At 36.3% G+C, this 26962-nt stretch overlaps 1 protein-coding gene across 1 annotated transcript in view; it reads left to right on the top strand.

Moving 5' to 3' along the window:
• Positions 1-18805, top strand: part of nsmfa (NMDA receptor synaptonuclear signaling and neuronal migration factor a) — a 35082-nt gene extending 16277 nt beyond the window's left edge. The window contains exons 2-16 of the mRNA XM_059525536.1: positions 2130-2188; positions 2419-3243; positions 5218-5284; positions 5509-5514; positions 6650-6718; positions 10480-10532; positions 10890-10979; positions 12920-13047; positions 13378-13461; positions 13889-13922; positions 14743-14813; positions 15078-15157; positions 15250-15352; positions 17455-17530; positions 18193-18805. Of these exons, the coding sequence (XP_059381519.1) occupies positions 2130-2188; positions 2419-3243; positions 5218-5284; positions 5509-5514; positions 6650-6718; positions 10480-10532; positions 10890-10979; positions 12920-13047; positions 13378-13461; positions 13889-13922; positions 14743-14813; positions 15078-15157; positions 15250-15352; positions 17455-17530; positions 18193-18290 (1843 nt within the window). The 3' untranslated portion in view covers positions 18291-18805. The remainder of the gene's footprint in view (positions 1-2129; positions 2189-2418; positions 3244-5217; positions 5285-5508; positions 5515-6649; positions 6719-10479; positions 10533-10889; positions 10980-12919; positions 13048-13377; positions 13462-13888; positions 13923-14742; positions 14814-15077; positions 15158-15249; positions 15353-17454; positions 17531-18192) is intronic.
• Positions 18806-26962: the final 8157 nt, after the last annotated feature.

Raw genomic sequence — 26962 nt, 5'->3', positions numbered from 1 at the left:
ATGACCTTCAGTGGACATGCTATTCTTGTTTTATTTATTTATTTTGATTTTTATATAGCAGGTGATATGAAATGCAATGACATGGTATACTCTTATTTTTTTTCTATTCATAGTTGTATCCACCACATGCCACATGACATGTTATTCTCGTTTTAAATTTTTATTTTCTTACAATATTTTTAATTATACCATTTATTATGATTATTATTAAGATTTTAAATTATTTATAATTATTATCCATTCTGGTTTTTTTTAATACCGTATAACTGAAAAAATGTTAAAAGAAATACTGAAAATCATGTTTAGTTTTTATTATATATGTAGTTATTTAATTACTATATTTTTTTTTCACATCCATATTTCTACTTGTCTCCATGTCTCTGTTTGTCCCTTTTTCACCCTTCAAATCCATCATTCTCCCACATTCTTCCTATTGAACTGGAAAGAAACGTTACATCTGAATCTGTGGGAGGCTCTGAAATACAAAGCAACCAATTACATTTACACAGTGCGTTTCTATGTTCCTCCTCCTCTCTCTTTCTCCCTTCCACTTCCCGCTCTTGTTTTCCCACCTTTTTTTCTGCCACATGCCCCTTTTTCAGTCACATGCATTTCCACATGCCTGCCCCTCATTTCAGCCTTCACACTGCAGAAGCCGAGCCACATTCTCAAGTTTGAGGTGTCCGGCTCTCAAACCTCCCGATGCAGGCAGCTGCCGCATGCAGAGCATTACTCATATCCCTGTGAAAGCCCTTTATACCCGAGGCTGGTGTCAGCTTAGCAGGTGATATTAAGAATCTAAGAGTAGTCCGCTCTGGGCCTGTCATTTCTCAAATTGAAAAAGAAGTGAGAGAAACTGACAGTCGGATCCAGAAGTAGGGCATACAAGGAACCACCATCCATCTAGACTATGTCTAGAATGGTTTTCTCGTGTTCATTTGTGGAGAAAAATGGTTGTTTAAAGGGGGCCATATCATCAGAAATCTAATTTACTCTAGCTTTTATACATAAAAGAGTTTAATTTGTTATTAGTTTTAATTTGCCAAAACAAAGTGCATGTTATAAGAAAAAAGTAGATTTACATAGAAGTCTTAAAGGCACAACAACAAATACATTCTCATTAGTGTCAGTGTGAGTGCCTCACGGTCACAGGCATTAAAAAACAAAATTATGAATAATTTATGACACAAATAATGTTATAAATATAGTGATATACATATATTTATTTTAAAACACAAGTTTGAGTTAATGCTTGCTTGAATGCTATGAAGTTCTCTTATAAAAGAGACATCACGATGGGCTTAATTCATTAAAACAGGATTTAAGTAATGAAAGGATTGCAGTGAATGTTAAATATGATCAGATGCTGACAGATTCATTGGATTATGCAGTTCTGGATTACACTGTGTGATGCTTCTATGGTTTTGTAGCCTGATGACTGAGCTGATTTCAGAAGAAAATGTGTGGAATTCTGCAGAATGGATATCACACGGTGAAACTGAGAGCACTTTTCCATTACATTTAATTTTTTTTTTATTATTAAAATATTTATTGCAAATGCATATTTTAGCAGTACATTGTCATTAAACAATCAGTCAGTCATGATTTTAACTGACGTTTCCGAAACCTTAAAGCGATTATTTACAGAAAAAAAATTAATTATGCCAGAATTCAGTCACTCTCATGTGATACTCCTCATCCAAACCTGTATGAACATTTTAGTAGACTTGGAAGTCAATGGACACCAAAACTGTTTGGCTACCAACATATCTTTATTTATTTTTTTATTTTTTTCAAAAGATTTGGTGAGTAATGCTGACATTTTTGGGTATACTATCCCTTTAAACTTTCAAAGCATAATTTTGAGATTGACAGCATTATGACAGAATATAGTGATAACTTGCAGTAGGTGAGTCTAACTGCTCTAATTCAGTGAGTTAATTTGATGAAAGATTTGTCATACTGATTCAAGCCTGTAAAAGTTTGTGAGTCTTTTTGAACAGTGCATTAATAGGACCATGCCATTTGCTTGTGACTTCACAGCAAGTCATGCTTAACACTATCCTCCATCCATGACTGTAGTCACAGTGTGCACCTGCCAGTGACGAATATGTGTGTGTTTTTTGCAGAGCAGCTCGTGCATTCGGAGAGTACCTTCACACTCATCCTGAGAACCACAACAAATCAGGTCAGTTATCTCCAATCCTCTTTCTTTCCACTCTTCTTTTTCCAGTCCACTCAGAGCCTGTGATGTTCTCAGACTCCAGGCGCATTCATGTTTCATGAGGAACTGTGCCACTTCTTAATGTAGCCTCATATGTGTCTTACCTCATATGTCTATTTCTCTGTGCATCTCTTGCTGTTTCTCACTCTTACCCCTCTCTTTCTCTTGGCATCTGTCCTAATGTTGATTTGAAGATCACTTACTGTCTGACACCCTCATTGGCCACGACTCTGACTCCCCAGACAGCCTGTGCACTCAGAACAACAATTTCAACAGCTGCACCCTCCAGGGCTCATCCATCGGCACCGACCCCAGTTTGATCAACCCTGCCCTGGGACTTCTGGAACCGCCGCCTCCGACGACTTCCTCCAAGAGCAGACTGTCTCTAGAACGCAGCTTTTCGGCAGAGGAGGACCAGCTGAAGTGTGTGGAGTGTGCCCTGCAGCCTGCTCGGGTCTACACCATCACTGGAGAGAGCGGCATGCTGGGAACCAGCCGGGGAAGCAAGGAGAACCTGGAGCTCGAGGTCTTGAAAGGGCCGCAGGAGGCATGTCATGCCGAAGCGCTCGCCCAGCCCTCTACATCCTCCAACTCTTCTTCTCCGACTCAGCACCACCACCACCGTGGAAGCGGAGGTGGATCGGGAAACCATCATCATAGCAACCACCATCATGGCAACACCCATCACAGCAACACCAGCGGAGGTGGAAGCAGTGGAACTAGCGGATCAAACCCCCAACAGCACTTCTCTGGAGCGGGAATGTCGCACCATCACCATGGGGTACCCCATAACCACCATCACCTTTCTCAGACGCTGCACAGCTCGGTCAGTGCGCACAACATCCGCGGCTGGGGGGAGGGAAAGGAATGCGGCCTGGCGTGCGAGGCCTGTGCCGGGGCTCCTTCACGCAGCCAGGGATCCCTGGACCTGGAAAGCAGCACCCGAGATGCAGGCAAGCAACGCCGGCCACCACTAGAGCGGATGTGCAGTGTGGACCGCATGACTGGGCTGGAGCGAGGTGAGAGGGGGAGAGCGACAGGGGAGAAAAATTGAGAGAGAGAGGCTCTGGCCAAGGGGTGGGGTTCAGTCAACAACGGGGGCGTCGATGTGTTCGATGTGCCGTGGTCTGTATTTTTCCCTCTCTCCTGTGTCTCTCTTCTTCTCTCCTGTGTGTCTCTTTTGTGCTCTCTCCCTCTGTGGAGTGGACCATGTGTGTATGTTGTTACTGGTGGATCTTCAAACTGTGGCCCCAGAAAGTACTGTATTTGGATGCTTAACTACACTTAAAGAAATGTTTCAGGTCCAAAAGTAAAGCTCAATCAACAGCATTTGGGCATAATTTTGATTACCACTGAAAATAATATTTAAAAACAAGCAGAAATTGTGGTTATGGTGAGGAACACTTTAAAAAAAAATATGCTCATTTTCCAACTCCCCTAGAATCAAACAGTTGAGTTTTACCGTTTTCGAATCCATTCAGCCGATCTCCGTGTCTGGCGGTAGCACTTTTAGCTTAGCTTAGCATAGATCATTGAATCTGATTAGAATGTTAGCGTCTCGCTCAAAAATAACCAAAGAGTTTCGATATTTTTCCAATTTAAAACTTGACTCTTCTGTAGTTACATGTAATAATCAAGGAACTTTTCTGCCATTGGTGCAGCAGATGCAGTGATATTACGCAGCGCCTGAAAATAGTCCCAGCTAATTAACTTCCAATAAGCCTGTCTTCAGGCGCTATGTAATATCACTGAATATCACTCGAAGACAGTAAAACTCAACTGTTTAACTCTAGGGGAGTTGGAAAATGAGCCTATTTTCAAAAAAAGTGGAGTGTACCTTTTAAGGTATACATTTTTGTCAGTTCATACATACCTTGGGAATCAAATCCATGATGACCTTGGTGTAGCTACCACCATGCTTTACTGTTTGAGCAACAGGAATAGAAAAATGCTTTTATTTTAGCCAATAGTGTTGTACAGCAATGATACTTAAATATTATACATGTTACCATGATACAAGTCAGACATTCATTGGGAATCAAACCCATTTGTTGCCATTCTCTATTGTTTGAGCCACAGGAATAAAATGCTTTTAGTTTAGTCACATGTACAGTACAGCCATGGCACTTCAGTATTATTTATTAGACTGATGTGATGGAATCCTTTACTGACTTTGAGGGAAGTTAGAACCTTTGAACATCAAGCTAACAGGTAGTTTTCCAGTTGTCTAGAATCAGCAGATAGACATAAACATCTCTTTCTTGTTTGCATGCATCATAAGGTCTGACAATTGAAAATCAGACAGAAACAAAGTCATCTGCTATGCCTTCAACTGACAACATGTCTCTGTTGATGTTCTGGCTACAACCCTCAGATACACAGATGCGTCTTTGATGAATAACGAGAAGTTCATTTGTCTAGAATACAAGAAGCTCAAATAACACAAATTTTTACAGATAAAAGCGCTTCACATTTCACTTCACTTCGTTTTACCATGTTTTTTGCTTTCTTTAAAATAACAACAGGAAAAATTAAAGGACAAGAAACATGATTTTCTGTAGTAATCAACTTTAAACAAATACTTGCAATTGAGCTTCACTTGTTTTGAACATTCATTTTAAAATGTAGATGTGTCATTAGATGACAGATGATCAACCAAGTGCTATTTATCTGTATTAAAATGACACAAGGTCATTTTTCATGCTATACATTTGTTAATACAATATGTGTGTTGGTATGTACAGTATATGTGTGTGTGTGTGTGTGTGTGTGTGTGTGTGTGCATGTATGTATGTAGGCCTATGTATATTATGTGTATTATTATTATATAGTTAAATTGCTAAATGAAACTACTGCATTTTGTTAATGTCGTTTATGTGTCTAAGAACTTTTTGGGACCACTGTATATGTTTGTTCAGTTTTATGCAATTCATATATTGAGATACATAATTTCAACTGTACTAATGTGGTCTCTTATGTCTATTTCTAACCAGAAGATAACAGTTGGTTCCCTAAAGAAAACATGTTCAGCTTTCAGACTGCTACAACAACCATGCAGGCGTGAGTACTCACTTCATCCCACACGCACTAACACACACTGAAGTTAGATGCCTATATTGACCTCAAGTACAGATGGCACAACAGGTGTCTCACCACTAACACACATTCTGACTCAGTTGACAAGTACACACTGACCACCCTCTTTCTTCAAACATGACTGTTATATAAGCTTTCTGTCTGTCTTTCTTTCTGCTTTTTGTCTGCCTCACCTCTCCGCTCTACAGGATTTCGTGAGTATCCCTTTTGTACCCTTTAAATGTCACAAAATGATAGTGTGTGATGTCAAACGCTAGCTTCCCCAGCACAGCCTACCCTTGTACCCTGCCATCCCTTCAGTCCCACAAATTTAGCTCTATTTTCAATATTTGATGGTGTTTGAAATAAATGAGAGGCGTTGAAGTAGAAAAAATAATTTACTACAAGCACAAGCATTCCTATCCGGAAGGGATGAGATTTCTCAAAGGATCTCTGAGGTAATTTGCTTTGTAATTTTTTCGTAATTGCTTCATAATTTGAGATTGTGAGGAAGAACACACCTGTTTACGAAACATTTATTGGATCTTCTTAGAGTAACTAGTCCCATTCAAACAGTCCTTGTGTGTATGAACTGAGGAAACCGCTGTTTCACCGCTGTCAAGTTGATTAAACTGAATTCAAATCATTTCACCTTGATGTATAAATGCACTTTGATGTATAAATGAATCAGAATGTGCTTGGTTTGAAAAGATTGATGATGTTGCTTTTGTGGTACGAAATGCAGCGATGCATTTTGATTCAAGAAATGGCCTAGAAACACATTTGATAGGCTTGTCTGAATAATTCTGATTACCTCAGCCAGACAACCAGATGTAGCTGTCTTGGATGGTTTAGAAATGCTGACAGATGCTGATGCCGATCATTTTTTGAATTGAGTTGTTAAGTGTCCCTTGAGATAATTTCATATGGTTTTGAACAGCATGTTGCATTGCAGGTGTGTATCTGCTGTGTTTTCTTTTATGTTATTAACTAATTTTGTGTAATTTTAAGGAGAAATCAAGTCTCTGGATGTGTAAGAAATATCAATCTGTAGGTGACACTGTTGGTTATGCTATCAGGAAGGTCAAGATATTCTCTTATCAATGCAAAACAACGCAGCAACAATAAACGGTCTTGATTTTCTGCACCAGTGTGTGGTGGCATAGTTCCCTTTAATTTGATCTAATCCAAGGCTCTTCTCATTGGCTGAACTTTTATTTACCCAGAAGGAGCTCCTCCTGCCTAACCCCAGCCAAACATTGCCCTTTCATGAGCATGGCTCTAACCTCTAACCGCACTTCAGTGAGCCCTTGCCCTCACTGGCATTAAAGTTGTGTAACCTCCTGCCAGGGTTTTCCGGAGTCTAGCTGAGAGAAAGAGGAGAAAAAACGAGGTGAAGTCAGCCGCCATCATCCAGAGGTACTTTGTTGCAGGCCTGTCATTTATCGCTGCTTTTATTCCTGTCAGATGTAGAGGAAGAGCTTTAGCAGTACAGCCCTATCTGGCACTGCAGTCTATCGATCGATCTATCGATCGATCTATCTATCTATCTATCTATCTATCTATCTATCTATCTATACCTGTCATTCTATCTAAAGCTGAGATATGTATCCATATCAATATAAATATTTTGTCTGAGGACTTGGTGCATTCATTATTCTTAGACATAAACCACCCTAACAGTTTAGCCCCCAATTTGCTGTGTGGTTGGGCTGAGATGAGAGTCAGATGCAATGTCCTGCCTCCATGGTTACAACACACCTTGAAATTGCTTTTTGCACAGCCACAAACCAACTTTCTTACTGTTTTGTAATCAAGGTGTGACTGAACTATGGAAGTTGAGAGGAAAATTGCAATTGCTTGCAACCTCAGAAATATTTTTTTTTTAAGAAGAAAAATAATCCAATGCAAGAGAAATTCTGGACATTTCCAGTGCTAAATAATGTCAGTGATGTTCAGAGTAATAAACATTAAAATGCATATAAATTAATAAAATGCTTTTTAAACTACAACATAGTGCAGCCTTTGCTAGCTGGTAATATTGTATTATAGTGTAATACTAATTTAGCTAGTAAAATATCCATGTTAAAATGCAAATACAATTTTTGGGAGTAATAATTGATGTTTGAGGTATATGAAATAATAATAAAAAATATATATATTATACTAAACCATAGTGCTGCATAAATCAGCAGTTGAGTGAATCAGTATGTGGTAATCATAATTTGGCAAGTGTCCTGCTTTTCAATAAATCAGTTTTGACTACTGGATGAGCATTACATCACCTAATTAATATTCATGAGAAAATGCTGATAAGATTTATAATCCCATCCCGAACACATTTGATCATTCTAAGCCTCTGATTTACTCACTAGAAAAAAAAGAAAAGGGGTAGCATATACTGTATGATAGCATGGATCTATCATTAAGGATATTGATCTGATCTTTTAGAATATTCTTTATATAATCAGTAAGGTTGTTTTTTGCTTGGCTTTTGTTTTTTAGCTCGTATATTTCATTCAGAGCTCTCTCTCTAAGGATCAGGGGTAATTGAAACAGGACCAGATGTTCATAGTAGCAATAGATGATTCAGGAGTGTATTGTTAGACAGGGGTGGTGTGATGTGTCGCTGGAAAGTCAACCCTGTGAGACAAATGATTTACTGCAATCATATATTCAGGAGGAGAATGGAAGGACAGAGAGAGAATGAAAGAGAGAGAGAGATCAAAGGAGGAGAGTGAGAATCTGAATGACAGGAAGAAAAGGCAAACAGGCAATTACGTAATCAGACTTGCTTGCTGCTGTGGGTTGGGAGGATCGGAAGCCGGAGAGGTCATATTGGACAGGAGCCTCTAGAGCATCCAGCCAGATGTCTCCCACAATGCACAGCTGCTGTAGCTGAAAGACAACATGCTATGGAAAAACACCTGACTAATTGCTGAAAGCTGAGGTGACCTGAAATAACACATACAGTATTTCAGTAGACTGAATTTCCCCTTAAAAGGACAGTTCTCTTGAAATAAAAATTGGTCATCATTTACTTGTCCCAGTGTCGTTGCAAACCCAATGACACACTGATCACACTTAAAGTTCCAATTCTCTCTATGAACAAACCATTGACTATGAATTTTGCCTCAATAAACTTCTAATTTGTTAAAAAATAAAAAATAGAAAAAACTTTATTCAGAGACATTTATTCAACAATGTCACAATTTGCGTCACCCTAGTGCCATTTTGGAGAGTATCCACTGAACATACTGTAAACAGCGACTGCTGTTCTGTGTCAGGGGATACGTTATTTTCATTCGGTTCAAAGCACAGACAACGTAGAAAACATGTACATGGCGTAATTCTGGCATTTCTCACTATATTTCATTTGCTTTAAAACATACCAAAGATCCTCTATATATGGCATGTTTTGGTGCTTTTTGTCAGTTTTTGGAGGATGATCATTCCAGCCCCCACTCACTTTCAGTTTCTTCAAGTAGAAGACCACCCAGGATAAAAATAACATAATAAATAATAAATGCATTATAAATTCATAAATATTTATTTATTTATACTAAATCTTACTATTTCTTTAAATAGTAAAATATTGTCTTCAACATGTGGATGAAGAAAGATGACAGAATTTTCATTTTTCGTGAAATATTCCTTTAAAAAAGGAAAGGGGGATGATTGAGGGAATAGAATTATTTAACAGTGTGAGAGAGGTGGTGATGAAATTAAAAAGCTAATAGAGGAGCAGAAATTGCAGGCATGGGACAGAGAGAGTGAGAGAATGAAAAGAGACAATGGAGAAAAAAGCCTCTGACTCATCCTCAGCTGCGGGGGCGAGGGAGATTTCTCTCTCTCTCTCTCTCTAATGCATGTGGGTGTAAATAAGCCATAAGACGGACAGAAAAGGGAGATTTCTCCATATCTCCCTCCTCTCACAGGTGGGCATAGCTCTGTCACATGTGTAAACAATGCACATTTTCTATCTTCCTCCCATGTTTCTGCCTCTCTCTTCCTGTCTCATTACTTCCCTTCCAATTAGCCATGATCTTCAGTGTAATTATGTCACAAACAGGACACTTGTTGGAGAAAAACACTGAAACAGACTCAATAAAATTCTGAAATTAAATTTTCATAACACAATACACTGACTAATGAGGATATGCTTTCCATGTGCGCTAACCATGTGTAGCACTGCAGTCCAGCCAAAAGTGTGGTTTTGGTTTAAAACAAGACCCAAAATGTAGACTAGTACATAAACACAAATGCTTTCTGTGCTGCAAATCTATGAAAGTTTTGTCCAGTAGGTCTAAGTACCAGTCATGTGACTGAAAACAATACTTGAAAAAAGCTAGTTAGCTGTTAGCATTTCCATTGGCATTTTGTAAACAATTAGTAATATCCTAGCATATTGTTAGTCTCAAAGCTAACACACACAAACTATATGCCTCAGAACTCAAATCTGGATTTCATAGGTTTCATATATTCAGATATTTGATGGTAACTATTTACCACAGTAACACAAGACCATGTTGTATGTACAACAGGACCGCATGCTTGTAATTTGTTAGCATAGCATCAATATTTGCGTACTTGTGTAGAGTACAGTATGTTTCTGACCGAACTCCACTGTCTTCTAATTTGCTGTTATTTCTTCACGTGCCTCTCTGTCACCTTTTTCCACCCACCCCTTACTAGTGTTTCAGCTTTAATAATTAAGTGTACAGTTGTCATGGATATGCGTAGAGTAGTTATTGTTGGAGGTGTGGGACTAACTACTGCAGTGGCATTTTTTTTCTGTCTGCTTTCTCAGTCTGGTGGAGAAAAACCAAATGCTCAAAGAAAGTACACACCTGGTGGTTTAATACTGCACATGAGCGCACACAAGCAAGGACGTCTGCTGGTCTCTCTGACGGCCTACGTGTTGCAAATATTTAGTTATGTAGGCTACTACCATAAATAAATGTTTATATAAATGTAATAAATAAATGTTTCATATGGCCTTCAAAAAATATGTCTGCGCTGTTGAACAATCAAGGGAAATTTCTTAACGTTCCCAAGCACAGAGAAGAGACAAGGGTTTTTGGTGTAGTGTCACACACATGCAGATATTGATGACCTGATTTACCTTCCTTTCCTTCCACTCTCTTTTTTTCTTTCACTCCTCTTCTACTAATTTCTAGAAATTTCCGGAAGCATTTAAGAATGGTGGGCAGCAGAAGAATGAAAGCACAAAGTGAGTCTATGTGTGAGTGTATAGTATGAATAATTGCACGGCTCCATTTGTGAGTTTTGTGTGTTTTTGTTTGTACATTTGATGCATGTGCTGTAGATTAGCATTTGCATGTGTATTTTTGATTGTCAGTTTTGCATCATTGTGACCTATTAACCAGCGACTTAGGACAAGTGTTGGTCCATTTTGCTTCTATGTGCTTTTCAGGAGTAGCATAGGAACAAATGGACATTGAAGCATATGAGAAATGTGTGTGTAGCTGTTGTTGGTGTGTTTGAGTGTATGTGATGCAGCACACAGTCTTTGAGGATCATGGGGCGTCGCGTGTGTGTGCGTGTGACCATCTCTCCACTTCACTAGCATTTGCAGAGCGCAGAGCGAAGAGTTTCAACCGATCCTGGAGTGATCCAACCCCTGTCAAACAAGACTCCCTAAACGACTCAAAAGACAGTGAGTCCATCTGTACACACACACATATACATGCAACTTTGACACACTTAACATATCAAGATCACAGCATAAATTGATTGACAGCACTAGTTATTACTCATTTACACTGCTGTTCAGAGGGTTTATGGTAAGTGATTTTTTAAAAATGTTTTTGAAAGAAATATAATGCTAATGCATTTGTGTGATCAAAATATAGTTAAAACATTAATTGTGATAGTATTTCACAATATTAATAAGTATTTATTCTATTCTATTCTATTTTTATTTTATATTTTATATAATCTATTCTAGATTTCTTTTTTCTTTTTTTCAGGATTATTAAAAGAAAGTAAAAAAAAAAAAAAGTGAAATATTATTTTTGGTTATAAATGCAATAGTCTTTACTGTCACTTTTGATCAATTGAATGCATTCTTTCGGAATAAAAGTATTATTTCTTAAACAAAAAATAGTTCAGACCCAAAAATTTGTAACATTAGTGTATATATCAGTGTAAAATCATTACATTCTGACCAGAAGCCTTCTTCTAGAGCACTTATATATCCCACACATACACAGTCTGGCAGCGACGTTCCTCCTCTGCTCTTGATGCTGATCCTGTTTGTCTGTCTTCCTCTGAGCGTGGTTCTGTCCCGAATATGTGCTCCTTTCTTTCTCTCTCTGTGAGTAGCTGTCCTGCCTGGAGCGTTTGGACTCTGGAGACGTACTGTATGTGTGTGTGTGTGTGTGTGTGTACGAGTGAGTGTGTGTAAGTGTGCACTCTGTAGAATTCTGTGTCAGCATGTTAACTCTGTGTAGTTTGTCTTTAGACTTATTTTTGTCTTGTTTGTTTTTGCCACCTGTGTCTTCAGGGATCCTTAAGAATGATTGTGAACATTTGACTTACAGTTGTAATATTTGTATGTTGGCTTTTCTATGTCTCTATAGCTGCCTGGTTTTTCTCTCTCTCTTTACTTTCTCTTATACAACCTCTACTACAGTCTTATTGCAATTTTAAATGTATAACTCTAGTTAGGTGTACTGCTGTATATTTAAACGGACTGCAGTCAAACAAGTTTGAAGAGAAATTCACATTAAATTAAAGCTCCGTTTTAGCCATTAAAAGAATAGTTCACCCAAAAATGAAAATGCTCCAAATGTCATCATTTTGTCACCCTCATGTCATTCCAAACCCACAATCTGTTATTTTTAGTGGAAAATGAAGAAATACATTTTCCATACTTGAAAAGTTCATCACAGCTGTCCAAAAAGGACTTTCAGATCCTTTTCATTAAAATAAATATTTTATTAGTATTATTTATATATACTTATACGTATACTGTTATAGTATTTATAGTATTTAATAATAATTAAGCCAAGTCAGTTGCTAAGGCGAAGGCAACATTTCAAATTTTCTTGAAAAAAGTGCTTTTTAACCTAAAATGTATGTTTTATTTTATTGGGATTTTTTTTTTTTTTTTTTTTTTTGAATAATTTGTTTTTAGTTAACAGTCATAACACTACAGGACATATTGTGGAATTCCAGGCAACACTGAAGGTTCATAAAGTCATGTGAACTACATTTATGATGCCTTTTGTCGGGTTCTGATTTGACATTTTCAGTTTTTTGACAGTTGAGGTCAATATTAACCATCCTTCTGTGGGATTTCCTTAAAAAAATCTCTTCATGTTCCATATAAGATATAACAGTATGAAGGTTCGGAATAACATTTTTTGGTGGACTTTTCAGCTCAATTACTGCAGTCCATGTAATCAAATTCACTGTCAATCTGTCTAATCTTTGTTCCTTTTTCTCTCTATCTCAGCCTTTCTCTTTCTCCATCCACTCTTTCCTATTCTCATTCCTCGCTTGTCTCTCACTTGTTCCATTTCTCTCTGTCTTCCTTCTGCTTTCTCTGCGCTCATCATTAAACGGTCTCTCTGCTGGTGTGTGATGTCACAGGTGGGGACCTGCAGACGAGCTGTGGCCCTTCAGAGGAGAGCGGATGTGAAGACATGGACTGGGAAGAGGAGAAAGAGATGGAGAGACTGGCGTGTGAGGGGGATGACTTCATCCCTCCTAAAATTATTGTATGCAATTTAATGCAAACTTTTTTTTTTTTTTTTACCGCAATTAAGGTTTTGATTTTTTTTTTCTTTTACATTTTTAGTTAATTTTGCTTCACATAACTATATTGTAAATATAATGTTAATTTAATGATTATATTTTATTTTAATGTAATTTACGTTTTTACTGCAATTTACTTGATTAACTGAAATTAATTTCTTGGTGACCCTTTTTTATTTATGTTACTTAAGTAATTCTATTTGACTTAATTACATTAAATTTACAATGTTAATTTTGTCAATGTCATTTATTTGTTTAATTTAACAAACTTTTGACACTTTTGTATCCTTAAGCTGATCTCATCTAAAGTTCCTAAAGCAGAATATGTTCCCAACATCATTCGAAGGAACGATCCATCTATTATACCTATTCTATATGTAAGTCAAGCCAGTCTTCACTCTACATCATATAGGAATACTTTACACATCCATTTTGACCATTTACAATAAAACAAATGAGTAGTTAATGGATTTTCATCGAAAAGATATTTGAAACGCAAAGCTAATGTTTGCTTTGTCCTGTGCAATAGAACCAAAGGAACTCTATAGGATTTGATACAAGAGGACACATCACAAAATAGTGTCCAGAGGTTTAAACAGACAAGTAATGACCAAATTGATAGCAAACACAATAATAAATGACAACACGTCCTCACCAGCACAAAGAAACGCAGAAGCCAGTAATGTTATCTGGAGTGTGAATTAGAAATTAGAGACGTTAAGCATGATACAAAGAATGTTTTCTCTTCCGAATTGGTCTTATCTGTGTGTTTCTATTAATTGTTTTCATTAATTTTATCTCCAGGATCATGAGCATGCCACGTTTGATGATATTTTGGGTATGTAGCTTTGTGTGTGTGTTGTTTGTTGCTGTGTGTTTGCTGGCTGTGTGCTATTTTTGTGTGTGTTTGAGCATTTTACCCCTTGCCTGCTTGGTTCACTGTGGAACGACAGTGGGCTTTGGTATTGATTTTTACACCAGGCAGCATGAGAAAGACAAAAACAATTGGATTCCTGATAAATGACACTGGATCAGAGAAGTGGCTATATTTTCTACTGACTGTTTTACAACAGTGACTCTTTAAAATCTTTGAGGATCAAGATTTATTCAATGTGCTTTGGAGTCAAACAGAATCAGAAATTCAGAAATTCACTTTTTTTCTTCTTCCCTTTAAATGCCGGTGGGTAGCTATGCTAATTATATGTTGGTTGTTTGTTATATATATATATACATATATATATATATATATGTGTGTGTATATATATATATATATATATATATATATATATATATATATATATATTGCATGCAAATCTATAAAGCAATAATGAATAAAATATTATATAAAATAATATAGTAAAGGGTAACCTCGGGAATAAAAAAAAAAGACAAAATGCATGGAAATTGTGGTTACGTTATCTTATTTTTGACTGCTATATTTTGAATAAGCTGATAGAACTGTGATTATAGACTCTTAAGTGTAAAGTAAAATCAGTCTAATATGCAAAAGGTTTTGCTTGCCGTGGCTTTTTACCAATAAATAAATAAAAAAACTTTTAAAGGCTGTAGACTGTCGACTTATGTATATTCACTATAAGATCATGCATGTGCAGTATATGCACTCAGTGTGACTACAGCAGTGTTTGTTTTGTGTGCAGAGGAGATTGATAAGAGACTGACAGCCTACAGGAGGGGTAGTAAGATCTGGCGCATGCTGATCTTCTGTCAGGTGAGAGAAAAACAAAGCCAACAAACAAACAAAATGACAAGAAAGGAGACTGTAATTGCACCAGAGTGAATCAGCAGTGTCTGTGGGAATAATACAGTACTTCACTGCCGAGATTCGGGTTTGATGTTGTGTAATGGTTGTGTGTCCAGATGGACAGGATTTCACAGGTCGGTCTCTCTCAGTTCAGAGGGCAATACCACTGGTCTTCAGTTTCTTTGAGTTTGATGTTATGTAAGGTTTTAAATGTGTAATTTTCTGTTTCAGGGCGGCCCGGGGCACCTGTACCTTCTGAAGAATAAAGTGGCCACTTTTGCCAAGGTCGAGAAAGAGGAAGACATGAGCCTGTGAGTAAGATCCATAGAAAAGTCTTGTTTTGATATTACTTCAATGACTGTTATCTGTGGGATTCGCTCATGTGTTTGTGGTGTACATGCAGGTTTTGGAAACGTCTGAGCCGGTTTATGAGTAAAGTGAATCCAGAGCCCAACCTGATCCACATCATGGGTTGTTACGTACTGGGAAATCCTAATGGAGAGAAGGTATGTCATATTCTGAAGCAGCAAGTCTCCAGTGTTTACGTAATGCATGTACCTTGAGTTTCTGCATTATATTTAAAGATGGTCCCTCTGGGGTCTGCTAGGGCCATGTTCAGCTCTCATCTCTTTAGACACAGACATGCACCAACTCCATCTCTCCATTTTTCTATATAACACTTCTCTGTCTGTCACCATCATGCCTGACAGCATCTTTCCTCTGGTTATGTAACTTAAAATAACCCTTTCCTGTCCAGTACTCAATTTTTAATAGATATAGAACTATGTTTATGCATCAGTACTCTGTAACCGTCTATTCATTGCAATTTGTGAAAGTGTTCTTACTTTTTCTTGTTAAGTACACTTTAGTTTTTGGAAATACTTCATATATTCTTCTTTAATGTAAGGAATAGACCCAACTTTGACACTGACTTGTTTTGGTTCACTTGACTTGGTTGTTTTTTAAAGGTTTGTCAAAAATGAAAATAAAGGTTTTTAGATTATTGCAACATTTTTTTATTTCAAATAAAATAATCATGAAAAATATTAAGTAGCAAAACAGTTTTCAGCATTGATTCAATTCAGGGTAATTATAAAACCATTATAAAACTGTTACTTAAAATAAAAAGTTAACTTGAAAATAAATAAATTTCAGCAAGTCGCCAATGCATATTTTCACATTTTCTTTTAGTTTAACTTGAAGTACTAAAATAGCTGAAATAAAAATTAAACACAACAAAAGGACAAAACTTTAACCAAATATAAAAATAAAAACGTTCAAAATATTATTAAAAACTATATTAGAATATCAACAAGACTAAAATAGATAATCATTAAAATGTTTTTGAGCACCAAATGAATATATTAGAATTTTTTATTGTAGTACTTGTATATCTTCAAGTACAAAATTTAAAAAAATGTAATAAAAATGAAAAAGAATTTTGTAAACTAATGCAAATGGAAAAAAACTGCAAAATTACTAAAACTTTACCAGAAAATACATTTAAATAAAAAAATATATTATATATATTACATATATAGTATATTTACAGCACTAATACTAAAATATTACTGATAATAATAAAAAAAATGTTTCTTGAGCGCTAAATTAGTATATTAGAGTGATTTCTGAAGGATCATGTGACACTGCAGACTGGAGGACTGATGCTGAAAATTCTGCTTTGCATCACAGAAATGATTTAGATTTGAAAATGTAATGTAATAATTATCATTAAGATTAATGTTTTTACTGTATTTTTGATGAAATACATGCAACCTTGGTTAGCATATTTGCTAGGCATATATTAAGAGACTTTTGAAATGTAGTGTGTATAACACACACACTAGTTGCTGTGATCATTAACATCTAATCTGAGACTTCCTGAACTGTTGGATCTCCATCTGTCCTTTAGGCTCAGCCTTAACTTTCAGCTCGTTCCATCTTGTTTGGTAGCCAGACGAGTGTTATATGACAGGAGCCCCGAGATTACGCCCCAAGAACACATTCATGCCGCCCTTGGAACCTAATGTATGAATGCGTTTCTATGGAGACGGGTTTGGCGTAAATCTCATTAGCCGTGCGTCATTGCCCAAGAGGCGCCACTGTTCCCGAGAATTGCATCTGGGTGCTTGCTTGTGATTGACACACGGAGGATGACCGACTTGTGTCTGAGTTCGTGAACCCATTCTGGGTTATCTGCCGACAGAATTTGGCCTTTGCAAGTGAATATCAATGCATCTATAAATATTGAAGCATTTTTTTTGTTTGGTCCCCCTTAGCTTTGTGCTCATATTTTCATTTTTATCCACTCTGTAAGGCACGGCTTCCTTCACAGGGTGAGCCGGAAGAGAAAATCTTTAATCTCTGTCCGGGTTCTGAAGCCTCTCAGAGCGTGGCATGGATGTTAAGATCTTAACTGAGTTCTTTCGAAGGTTCTGGTTTTCCAGTTGCCCGTGTGAGATTTATCCAGGGTCACAAACACAGAGGCTGCCATTATCCCTAACTAACTTCCTCGAGTCAAAGAGCGAGTGAAGGAGAGAGCGAGAGAGCTGTGTGAGGGGGAGAAAAAAGCGGATTATTAATGTCTTGGCTTATCATGTGCCAACAGCTGTTCCAGAAACTGAAGAACTTGATGAGGCCTTATTCTGTCACGTTTGAGTCACCGCTGGAGCTCTCGGCTCAGGGTGAGACTGTCTGCAGTAAAACTGCTGAAATGTGCTTATGCTCACACTCCTACACACAAATAAACACATAAACAGACCATTCCTTGCATGATTTGATATCTAGTAGTTGTTAATAAAGTAATACTGCTATATATATACTCATGCATGTTATGGATTTTTCACCCGAAAATGCTAATTCTGGCCTTCAGAAACATTAAAGAATGTCATCAGCCTTGAAATTGTGAAGGTACTGTATGTCTACTGACACTCTTTGTGTATTAAGTAATCGAATTTTGGCATTTGCTCACCCTCATGTTGCACCAAACCCATATGGTTTGAAATGGCATGAAGGCAAGCATTTTTACTCTATGGGTAATGCTCATCTTTACTGATATGCCTTTATAGTAAACCATTTAAAGGAAGTTTACAGGGTTTTTTCTTCATTTTTTTTTTCAACTGTCTTGGGCCGACTTTCTTTGACTCTCAATTTTCTCTCTTCATTCTCTATAATTTCTCTCTCATCTCTCTTCATCTATACTGTCCCCCAATGCATGCTGTTTTCCAATTACAGCCTGAGCAAATCTATATGGAAGTGTCTGTTCATCAGAGAGAGACGTGCTCACATTGAATTCACCAAATGTATTCCAGCCTCATATCTCCCTCTCTCTTTCCCTCTCTTTTAGGCAAAGATATGATTGAGATGTACTTTGACTTCCGTCTGTTTCGACTTTGGAAAACCCGGCAGCACTCAAAACTCCTCGACTATGAAGATCTCTTGTGACCCCGTGCGGGTCAGTGTGTAGCTTTGCGGGCAGGACGTCCCACTGTAAAACTCCATTCCACCAGCTTTCATTTTGGAGTTCAGGAGGAAGAGGACTGGAGAGGGACAAAGCCACTTCGCTGCCATCATTGCGTCATGAGTATTGTTTATTTCAGCTCACTTCTGTGGACTTTGACTGCTTCAGAACGGTAACACACAAGAAACTAAAACCAGTGGCAAATGGTTCAAAACACAAGAAAAATCTTGATACGGGGTGTTTTTGTTCCCTAATGGAAAAAGAGAAGTCGTTTCTCAGAACTGGTTGACAGTCTGTCGACTGCTTTTGTTTTTAAACTAACATATCGCCGACTTATCGATCACTAGCCGAGACCGTTGTGCTTACAAGTGTCACGCCGAAACGTACCTACCAGAACACAAAAATGGTCCTATATGAAATAACATCTAATATATCAGTATACATACAGGATATACATCTCATTAGTATATAGAATAGCTATAGTCATGCAAATAATCTAAATGTCGAATTATACAAAATTAACTTTTTCAATGTTTATTGTTGTGGTCTTTCTGATGAACTATTTTGAATAACTCAGGTTTTAGGCTTTATGGATATATTAATTACTCCCTATCCAGATGTGTGGAAGTCATTTAGGTGGAAAGAATGTACATTCTGTCGACATACTTCATAGATTTAGTCATCTTTCGTCACGTTTTGCTTCCAGCAGACCTTATTACATGCCAGTATCTGTCCCTCCATCGAAAAACATAGACCCGCATTGCAAAACATAACCATACACAGTCCCCAAACTGGGAAATCGTGACTTCCAGTCATATAATAATAGAAACACTGACCTCAATATAGCCAGACATCTACACCAGGTGCGCCTGAAGCGTCAGCAGGAACATGGCATTACAAGGAGATGTTACAGAACTGCTAAAATAAGCGTTTGTGTCAATGTGTTCATAACAGTTAGGCTGTTTTCACACTTTGTTTGAACCTGTCTGTCTTTAAACATAGTATTCGGCTTCAAGCTGCAGTATATTTGCATCTTCAATACATCAAAAAGGGAATTGTTGTCCAGTTCTTTTTAGTAATTTGTTTGGGTTTAGTACCAAATTTTACTGTGGCACTTCAATCTGTATGAAATACTGTATACAGCAATTAGTACTGTAAAACTCAAAAGACTGGAATAATGGCTGCCAAAAATTCAGCTTTGCGACATTTCAATATGTATTCAAACAGAAAACACTTGATTTGACTTGATTAACATTTTACAATATTGCTGTTTTTACTGTATTTTTGATCAAATAAATGCAGTCTTAAATCCATAAATCTAACTAATCCCAAACATTTGAATGCTAGTGTATGTATACTAAATAATATGCCATCAATAGCTTCTGGCATCCAGAAATAAGGCTGGATTACTTTTATAACAATAGTGAATTATATTTGACTCCACATGTTTTCTTGGGTTTGTTTTCATGATTTCACCCTAACCAAATGGATTTGGGTTCACATCATCAGCTTTAGTGTGAAAACAGCCCCTCTCTATTTAGTCTAAAGCCACTGGTGTTGTGGCTAATCAAGAGGCGTTATTCTGAAGGTCATTGTTGCCTTATGGGGCAGGATGGTATTTGATGGTCGTACATGGATAATAGAACCATTTAAACCATTTTATGGCAGCTTGCAGGTGTAAACTCTATGCATTCTTCTCCTTCCATTAGTAGCTTTCAAAGGTTTAGAGCAACTCGGGAGTTGTTTCTCATGTGTATCTTTATGAATGTTCTAATGTACTCAGCTAATAAGCCATACCCTCTTTAGTAAGCTGCTCAGACTGATGGCCCTTTGATGTGGATGGCTTCAGGCACTCATGAAGAACTTCCAGCTGATTCAATGAAGGAATCTTCTCGTCTTGTTTTTTTTTATGTATCCACATTGCTAATTGGCTACTCCTTTAGTGTTGTTCAGGAAATCTTTAACTTGCCTGAAAGACAGAATGAGGTCTTGCCCCATGAAAATAAGTGAAGCTGTAAGGATGCTGTGTCAAGCCATCTTATGAGAGGGAAAGCAACTAACAGCATGTTAATAGAACGTTAGCAAAGTACCTTGCCAAGATGTGCATCATCTGGGAATTTGTCCATTTGATATATATGATTTATGGAAAATTACCTTCTGGGTATACCATAGCTGAAGCAAAATTTTAACTTTAAACTTTTATTTTGGGTAAACACACAACACATACTGCCGCTATCCACAATACAAATTACTGCATTTCTGTATTATGATATATTGTGACACAACATATTGTTACATTCCTGGTTGTCGACATACTTCAGGTCATATATGTTACATTTTTAATCACAAATGTTGCAAATAAAGCAACAAGGAACATTTTAGCGACATATTTAACCATTAAAACATTACGTATTTTGCAATTTTATCTAAAACGCATCAAAATGCACACTTTGATCCAACATCTTGGCAATGTACTACCAAGCTATTTAGCCATTCATGCCCTCATTTCAAAGATACAAAAAGTGATCCATTATGGCAGACATACACAAAAGCTAGTGAAGAAAAGCTGTAATTAGTTTGCAAAACTGTACTGGAAGTGTCTGGATATAGAATACAGTAGGGTTCTGTTATCTTAGGGGACATTGCTATCTCTATTCTAGCTGACACACCGCTTCCCCTAAAGGGCTGCACCCCGGCCAGAAAATAGGTTGCAAATGAATTGGCCCTGATCCTTTAGCAATTCCAGTCATTATGGGGCCATCTGTGAGTCGCAGTAGGTGTCAGAGAGCCTGGCATTTCAGAGAGAAATAGAGAATCTACAATCACTATACTACAGACGGCAACATCACGCTATAGCGGGAACATTTGGTGGCGAGAGTGAATAATATCTGGGGATGTCCAGTATGAACAGAATGCATCAAATGGAGGGCAATTGTATCACTCAAATAATTTATTACAACCATTCTGTATGAATGTTTCTCATTTATTCATTTACTTTTGAATAGTGTTTTAAATCTGTTTGTCGATGTAGCAATATATGTTATTCCTCTGTGATGTAAATGTCAATGTTTTGAGCTTTTTACTCATTTGTTATATTTATTATATATTTATGCTGTTTATTTTGTACTTGTGCTGGACAGTAATGGCTGTTTGTGCAAAGCCTTCTTTTTTTTGTTATGGAAGAGTCTTGATACTTCAATACACAAAGCTTTGGCAATATCTGAGGAATCCGCTTTATGAATTGATCTTTTTATCTGATTAGCCTCAAAGAATGTTTTTCAGTAACACTTTATAATAAGGGTCAATTTGTTAACATTAATGCATTAGGTGCAATAAACAACATCTTTTTATGGATCAGTGTTATTTTAATAATGTATATAAATTATTATTTTTCTTTTTTCATTTAGGTTTTATTATTTTATTTTATTTTTGTGTGTGTGTGTGTGTGTGTGTGTGTGTGTGTGTGTGTGTGTGTGTGTGTGTGTGTGTGTGTGTGTGTGTGTGTGTGTGTCATTAGTTTGGTTTTTACTTTATTTCGGTTTTTGTAATTTTGTTTTTTTATTTTTTATTTCAACTTGATAAAAATTATCAAAAGTTTTTTTATATATATTTTTAGTTTTAGTTAACAATGACAACTCTTTAAACTAGCTTAATTTTATTCATTCATTTTAATAGAAATACATTTTTGATCATTGTTACCTCATAATAATATACATAATGTATAAACAGTGATAATTAATGTATAATAATGTTGATTTATTCAACTTAAAATGTTAAACTATGAAGAAATATTTCTGGAAATTAACAATAAGTATGCTGTAAAAGTATTGTTTATTTTTAGTGTATAAAACCCTTTACATTAACAGTCATGTTAAGAAATTGAACCTTACTGTAAAGTCTTACTGATCTCAATTGATACCAGTTTGCTTGTACTTGATGTAAACAGAGACCGTTTATAGAAGGCTGACAAGTTTCGCTCCTGCCCAAATCTCATCAATAACCCAACCCCTAACAGCTAGTTCCAAAGATTTGGTGGTTGAGGTTGATTCTAAAACAGCTAACCAACAGAACATGCATGTGTTTAAATTGGCAGTGTTTGTCAAAAGAGTTTGATGTGCATGAATGGGCGGTTTCAGCTGTCACTCTACATGATCAGAAGATTGCCTCAGCTTTAACAGTGTTTAGCCATCTAATGTATTCCCTTTCTTGTTAGGCCTAAACTAATTATGTGTAAAAAAAAATGTATTAAAGGAGCGGTGCTGTAATTTTTTTAGACAAAAGATTTATTTATTCAAACATACAAGGTATTTTTATGAGACTTTATGGATAACAGTACAGTATGCCGGTATTTATTTTTATTCACAATTTTAGTAGCCTTTATTAGGCATTGTGATCAAGAAGGTCTATAATATCTGGAGAAAGCTATCTCCATTTCCATCCATCACAACTGTACTTTTTAAAAGTATGTGATTTAAAAATATGTCAACTTTGCTCGTAGTCAGTTCTGCATCTTTTCCTTGCTCCTAACAGCCTTGATGGAAGGCTGAATGAGGCCTACTATTGGGAACTAACCTGCTTAAGTAAACTAGCTGAACCTTTACCTCTTGAGTACAGTATTTACATTTATATATCCAGCATTGGTCAGCTACAATCACCAAATCAATTTGGTGCTTCTAGTGAGAGCACAAAGAAAAATATAAGATGATGTAGCCTATATACAGTATTATTTTATATCTAATGCTTATATGGAAGCTTTTTTTTCACTATGGGATACAAAACCAAAAAATGTAATTGTGGATACTTATCTCACAATTTAGACTCAGAATCGCAAGATATAAACTCAGAACTATGAGATAGAAACTCCAAATTGCGATATATAAACACAGAATTTTAAGGAAAAAAGTCAGAACTGCAAGATATAAACTCAAGATATAAAAGAAATATAAAAGTTTCTATCTTATTCTGGGATTATGTATCATTATATATAAAGAATTTTGAGATAAAAAATTGCAATAATAATAATAAAAAAAAAAAATAATTGTAAGATATAATCTCAGAATTCCGAGATATAAACTCAAAATCGCAAGATATAAACACAGAATTCTGATGGGGAAAAAAATCAGAATTGGGAAATATAAACACAAAATTGTGAGATATAAGCTTAGTATTCTGAGGAAAAAAGAATTGTGAGATAGAAACTTCTCATTTGCAAAGAAGTCTGAATTCTGCGTTTATATCTCGCAATTCTTAGAAAAGAAGTCAGATTTATGAGAAAATTGCAATTATAAACTTTTGAAAGCAAAAAATCTGAATTGTAAGAGATAATCTCAGATTGCTGAGATATAAACAGAAATCTGAGGGAAAAAGTCAGAATTGTGAGAAATGTATATCTCGCAATTCTGAGAATTCGTAGAAAAACGTTTTAATTGTGAAAGAAAAAGTTGCAATTATAAACTGGCAATTTTAAAGAAAAAAGTCTGAATAGTGAGAATTAAACTCAGAATTCTAGGGAAAAAAATTAATTGCGAGATATAAACTCGGAATTGTTAAATGTAAACTTGTAATTGCGAGAAAGAGAGTTCAAATTCTAAGTTTATTTCTCACAAATTAAAAGATCTTATTTTTCAGAAAATATCTTTTTTATTTCATGGCAAATGAGCTTTCATATATTTCAGCTCTTTATGATCATGCACAACACTTGTTAATGCATTCTAATGGTTCTCTGGTTGGTTATTCTGAATTAATTTCTAACGAGGGCATAGTTACAGACTGGCCTTCTCAAAATTCTCTAAAAATGCCCTTAAGTAGCATAAATATCTTACGCTTTCTCCATAAACGTTCATGTTTTCTCCCTCTTCCTGGCCATCTCGCTTCATCCCGTTCATGTGTGCGGAAAGATTAGCAGGAGCACAGGTGTGCCAGAGCTCATTAGCTTTATGAGAGACTTGATAGATGGTTTGCTTTTCAGAACATTACACTCCAACTTCTTCACATCATAGGAGATTGTATTTTATAACTGACAAGTATGAATATTCAACAAAAATACATCATTTTTCGTCTGTTATTCAGTAAAGAGGAGAATGAACATGTTCCCTGTGCCACTTGAGAGCTGGAGTGAGTGTACGTACCATCAAGGATATTTTTTTTTTTGTTCCCATGAATAATGATGACACGTTATTGTTTTTTTATGAAGTCGGTATTGTAGATATGAATTACATAACAAGTATATATCTGGTGTTGATTATGTCATTGAAATATCGACATCTGCAGATTTGTGTCTTGTGCATTTCATGGTGTAACTGAATCATTGTGCTGGAGATTGAACTCATGTGGTGATATTCCAACATGCTGGCACTGAACGGGTGCGAAGTGTTTCTAATGCTTTTCTTTTCTAATAAAATGTTGTTTCAATCATGCTTTGTGAGCTCTTTCCGCTGTTCCTTAACTGTCTTCTTCATGAATTCTTAATGTTATTACGTGAATTAAATGTTAGTACATTTAATTTGTTCTGATGAAAAAAAAAATCTCAATTGGAACAGAGTTAGAGAAATTTAGCATTACATCACTTGCTCAACAATTTATCCTATGCAGTGAATGGGTGCCATCAGAATGAGAGTCTAACATCACAATATTCCACAAGTAATCCACACCCCTTCACTCTACTAAAACTCCACTCCGGTTTAAATGTAAATGTAATCCGGATGTAAAACTTCTTAATGGACCATTAAAACATCAAACTGTTGCTTTAGTTTAAGATACAAATCCTATGTCCTGCTTCTCAAAAAGGTGCAGCTTTTCACTTCACAAGAGTCATGTGGATTACTTGTGGCTTATTGTGGTGTTTTAATCAGGTATTTGGTTCAATTCAAAATTTGCTCACAAAGAAAATGAAATATTGTTCAAATTTTCTGCTTATTTAAAACTAGATTTACCCGGCACTGTGTTTCACTCTTTCCCAGAAGGCCATCTGGACAGACGAGGTGAGAGCGGACAGGAGCAGTCATGAGATGGGGGGGGCCGTGATCTGCTGGCCTCGCTGAGCTCAAGGCTGCAGTGAGGACGGTGATGACTTGTCACAGCACAACGTGCGTCTTGCAGCCCTACAGGCTGCAGAGATTTAGCACTTTTACTGTTCGCCAGGCAGCAGACCAGGGCTTTGGATCAGTGAACTCTCCTCTTGCTCTCTTTATAACTTTATTCTTTCACCTAAATGAGCACCTGTGGTTTAACTTGCATCAAAAACAAGATGAAATATTTGTTTTGGAGGGATTATGTAATAAGCCTTATGCATAATAAACTCATTATTTCTTATGAGCCTTGACTCAGAAGGGTTTTATTAAGCATTAAAAACAGAAGTAATATTAATTAGGTTCTCATTGCTCATAAATATTTATATATGTCCATGTTTAAAAAAAACATTTTTTTTAAAAGTAAACATATACAGAAATATCAAACCAGCCGACATACTGTGCTGTAGCAAATACACACACACACACACATATATATATATATATATATATATATATATATATATATATATATAGATAGATAGATAGATAGATAGATAGATAGATAGATAGATAGATAGATAGATAGATGTGTGTGTGTGTGTGTGTGTGTGTGTATGCGTGTGTATATACAGTATATATATATATATATATATATATATATATATATATATATATATATTATATATTCGCTACAGCACACATTCGCTGCTGATTTGAGATTTCTGTTTACTTTTAAATGGGCATTGGGTAGGCTATAGCATTTACATAAAAAACTATTAAATAAATATACATAGCCTGAGAAATATTCCCTGGAGTAAACTGTGACAACTAGCCAAGGCAGTAAAAGTTTTGTGGACAGGCTTGTGTTTATGTAAAAGCACATATGAAGCCTTGAGAATGACGCAGTGAACAGACTTGCCCTGCGCAGAGAACATCAATCCAAACAACCATATGCCAGGAAGCCTTCAGCTGTGACAGTAGCGTAGTAGTTTCTCTTCCATCATCCACTGACCTAGATGAGAGAGATGGTCCTGTATCTATCATTTTCTCTTATATAGGTCTGATATGGGGTTAGAATTGTTGCTTTATTCCAAATAAATAGATTATGATCCACAAATAAATGTAACAAGATTCACAAAAATATATCAAATTCACAAATAAATGTACAGAGTTTCACAAAAAAATATAAAACTCACAAATAAATAAAATGAGATTTGCAAATAAAAATATATATATTTACAAATGTGTTTAATGTCACAAACACAACTCTACCTGGTATTTATTTGTGAACCGCTGTCTGTGCATTTGTAAATCACTGCACGCATTTGTGGATCGGTTCCTGTGCATTTGTGGATTTGAAACACTTCTAGCGTCGACGTGCAGATAAATCCACAAATAAGTGGACTCCACCCACCGTTTACTCAAGCCAATCAAATAACGGCCACATTGAGCTGACCAATCGTAGCACGTTATCGCTTCAACCAATCACGTTTTCTATCTCGTCTTGCCTGATCGGCCATGTTGTGCGTACTTGTCTGTAACGTTACTTGTGGACTTGTGAAATGTCATCAGTCGCTGCCCAAGTACTGTTTCCCTTTTCAAAGTTCACATCTAGCCAAGTCCAGTTCAAATCCCCGGATGTGTTC

Source organism: Carassius carassius, chromosome 36, assembly GCF_963082965.1.
Source record: "Carassius carassius chromosome 36, fCarCar2.1, whole genome shotgun sequence".
Taxonomy (NCBI): domain Eukaryota; kingdom Metazoa; phylum Chordata; class Actinopteri; order Cypriniformes; family Cyprinidae; genus Carassius; species Carassius carassius.
Note: the sequence above shows the minus strand (reverse complement) of the source record. Positions and strands in the feature narration are given on the sequence as shown.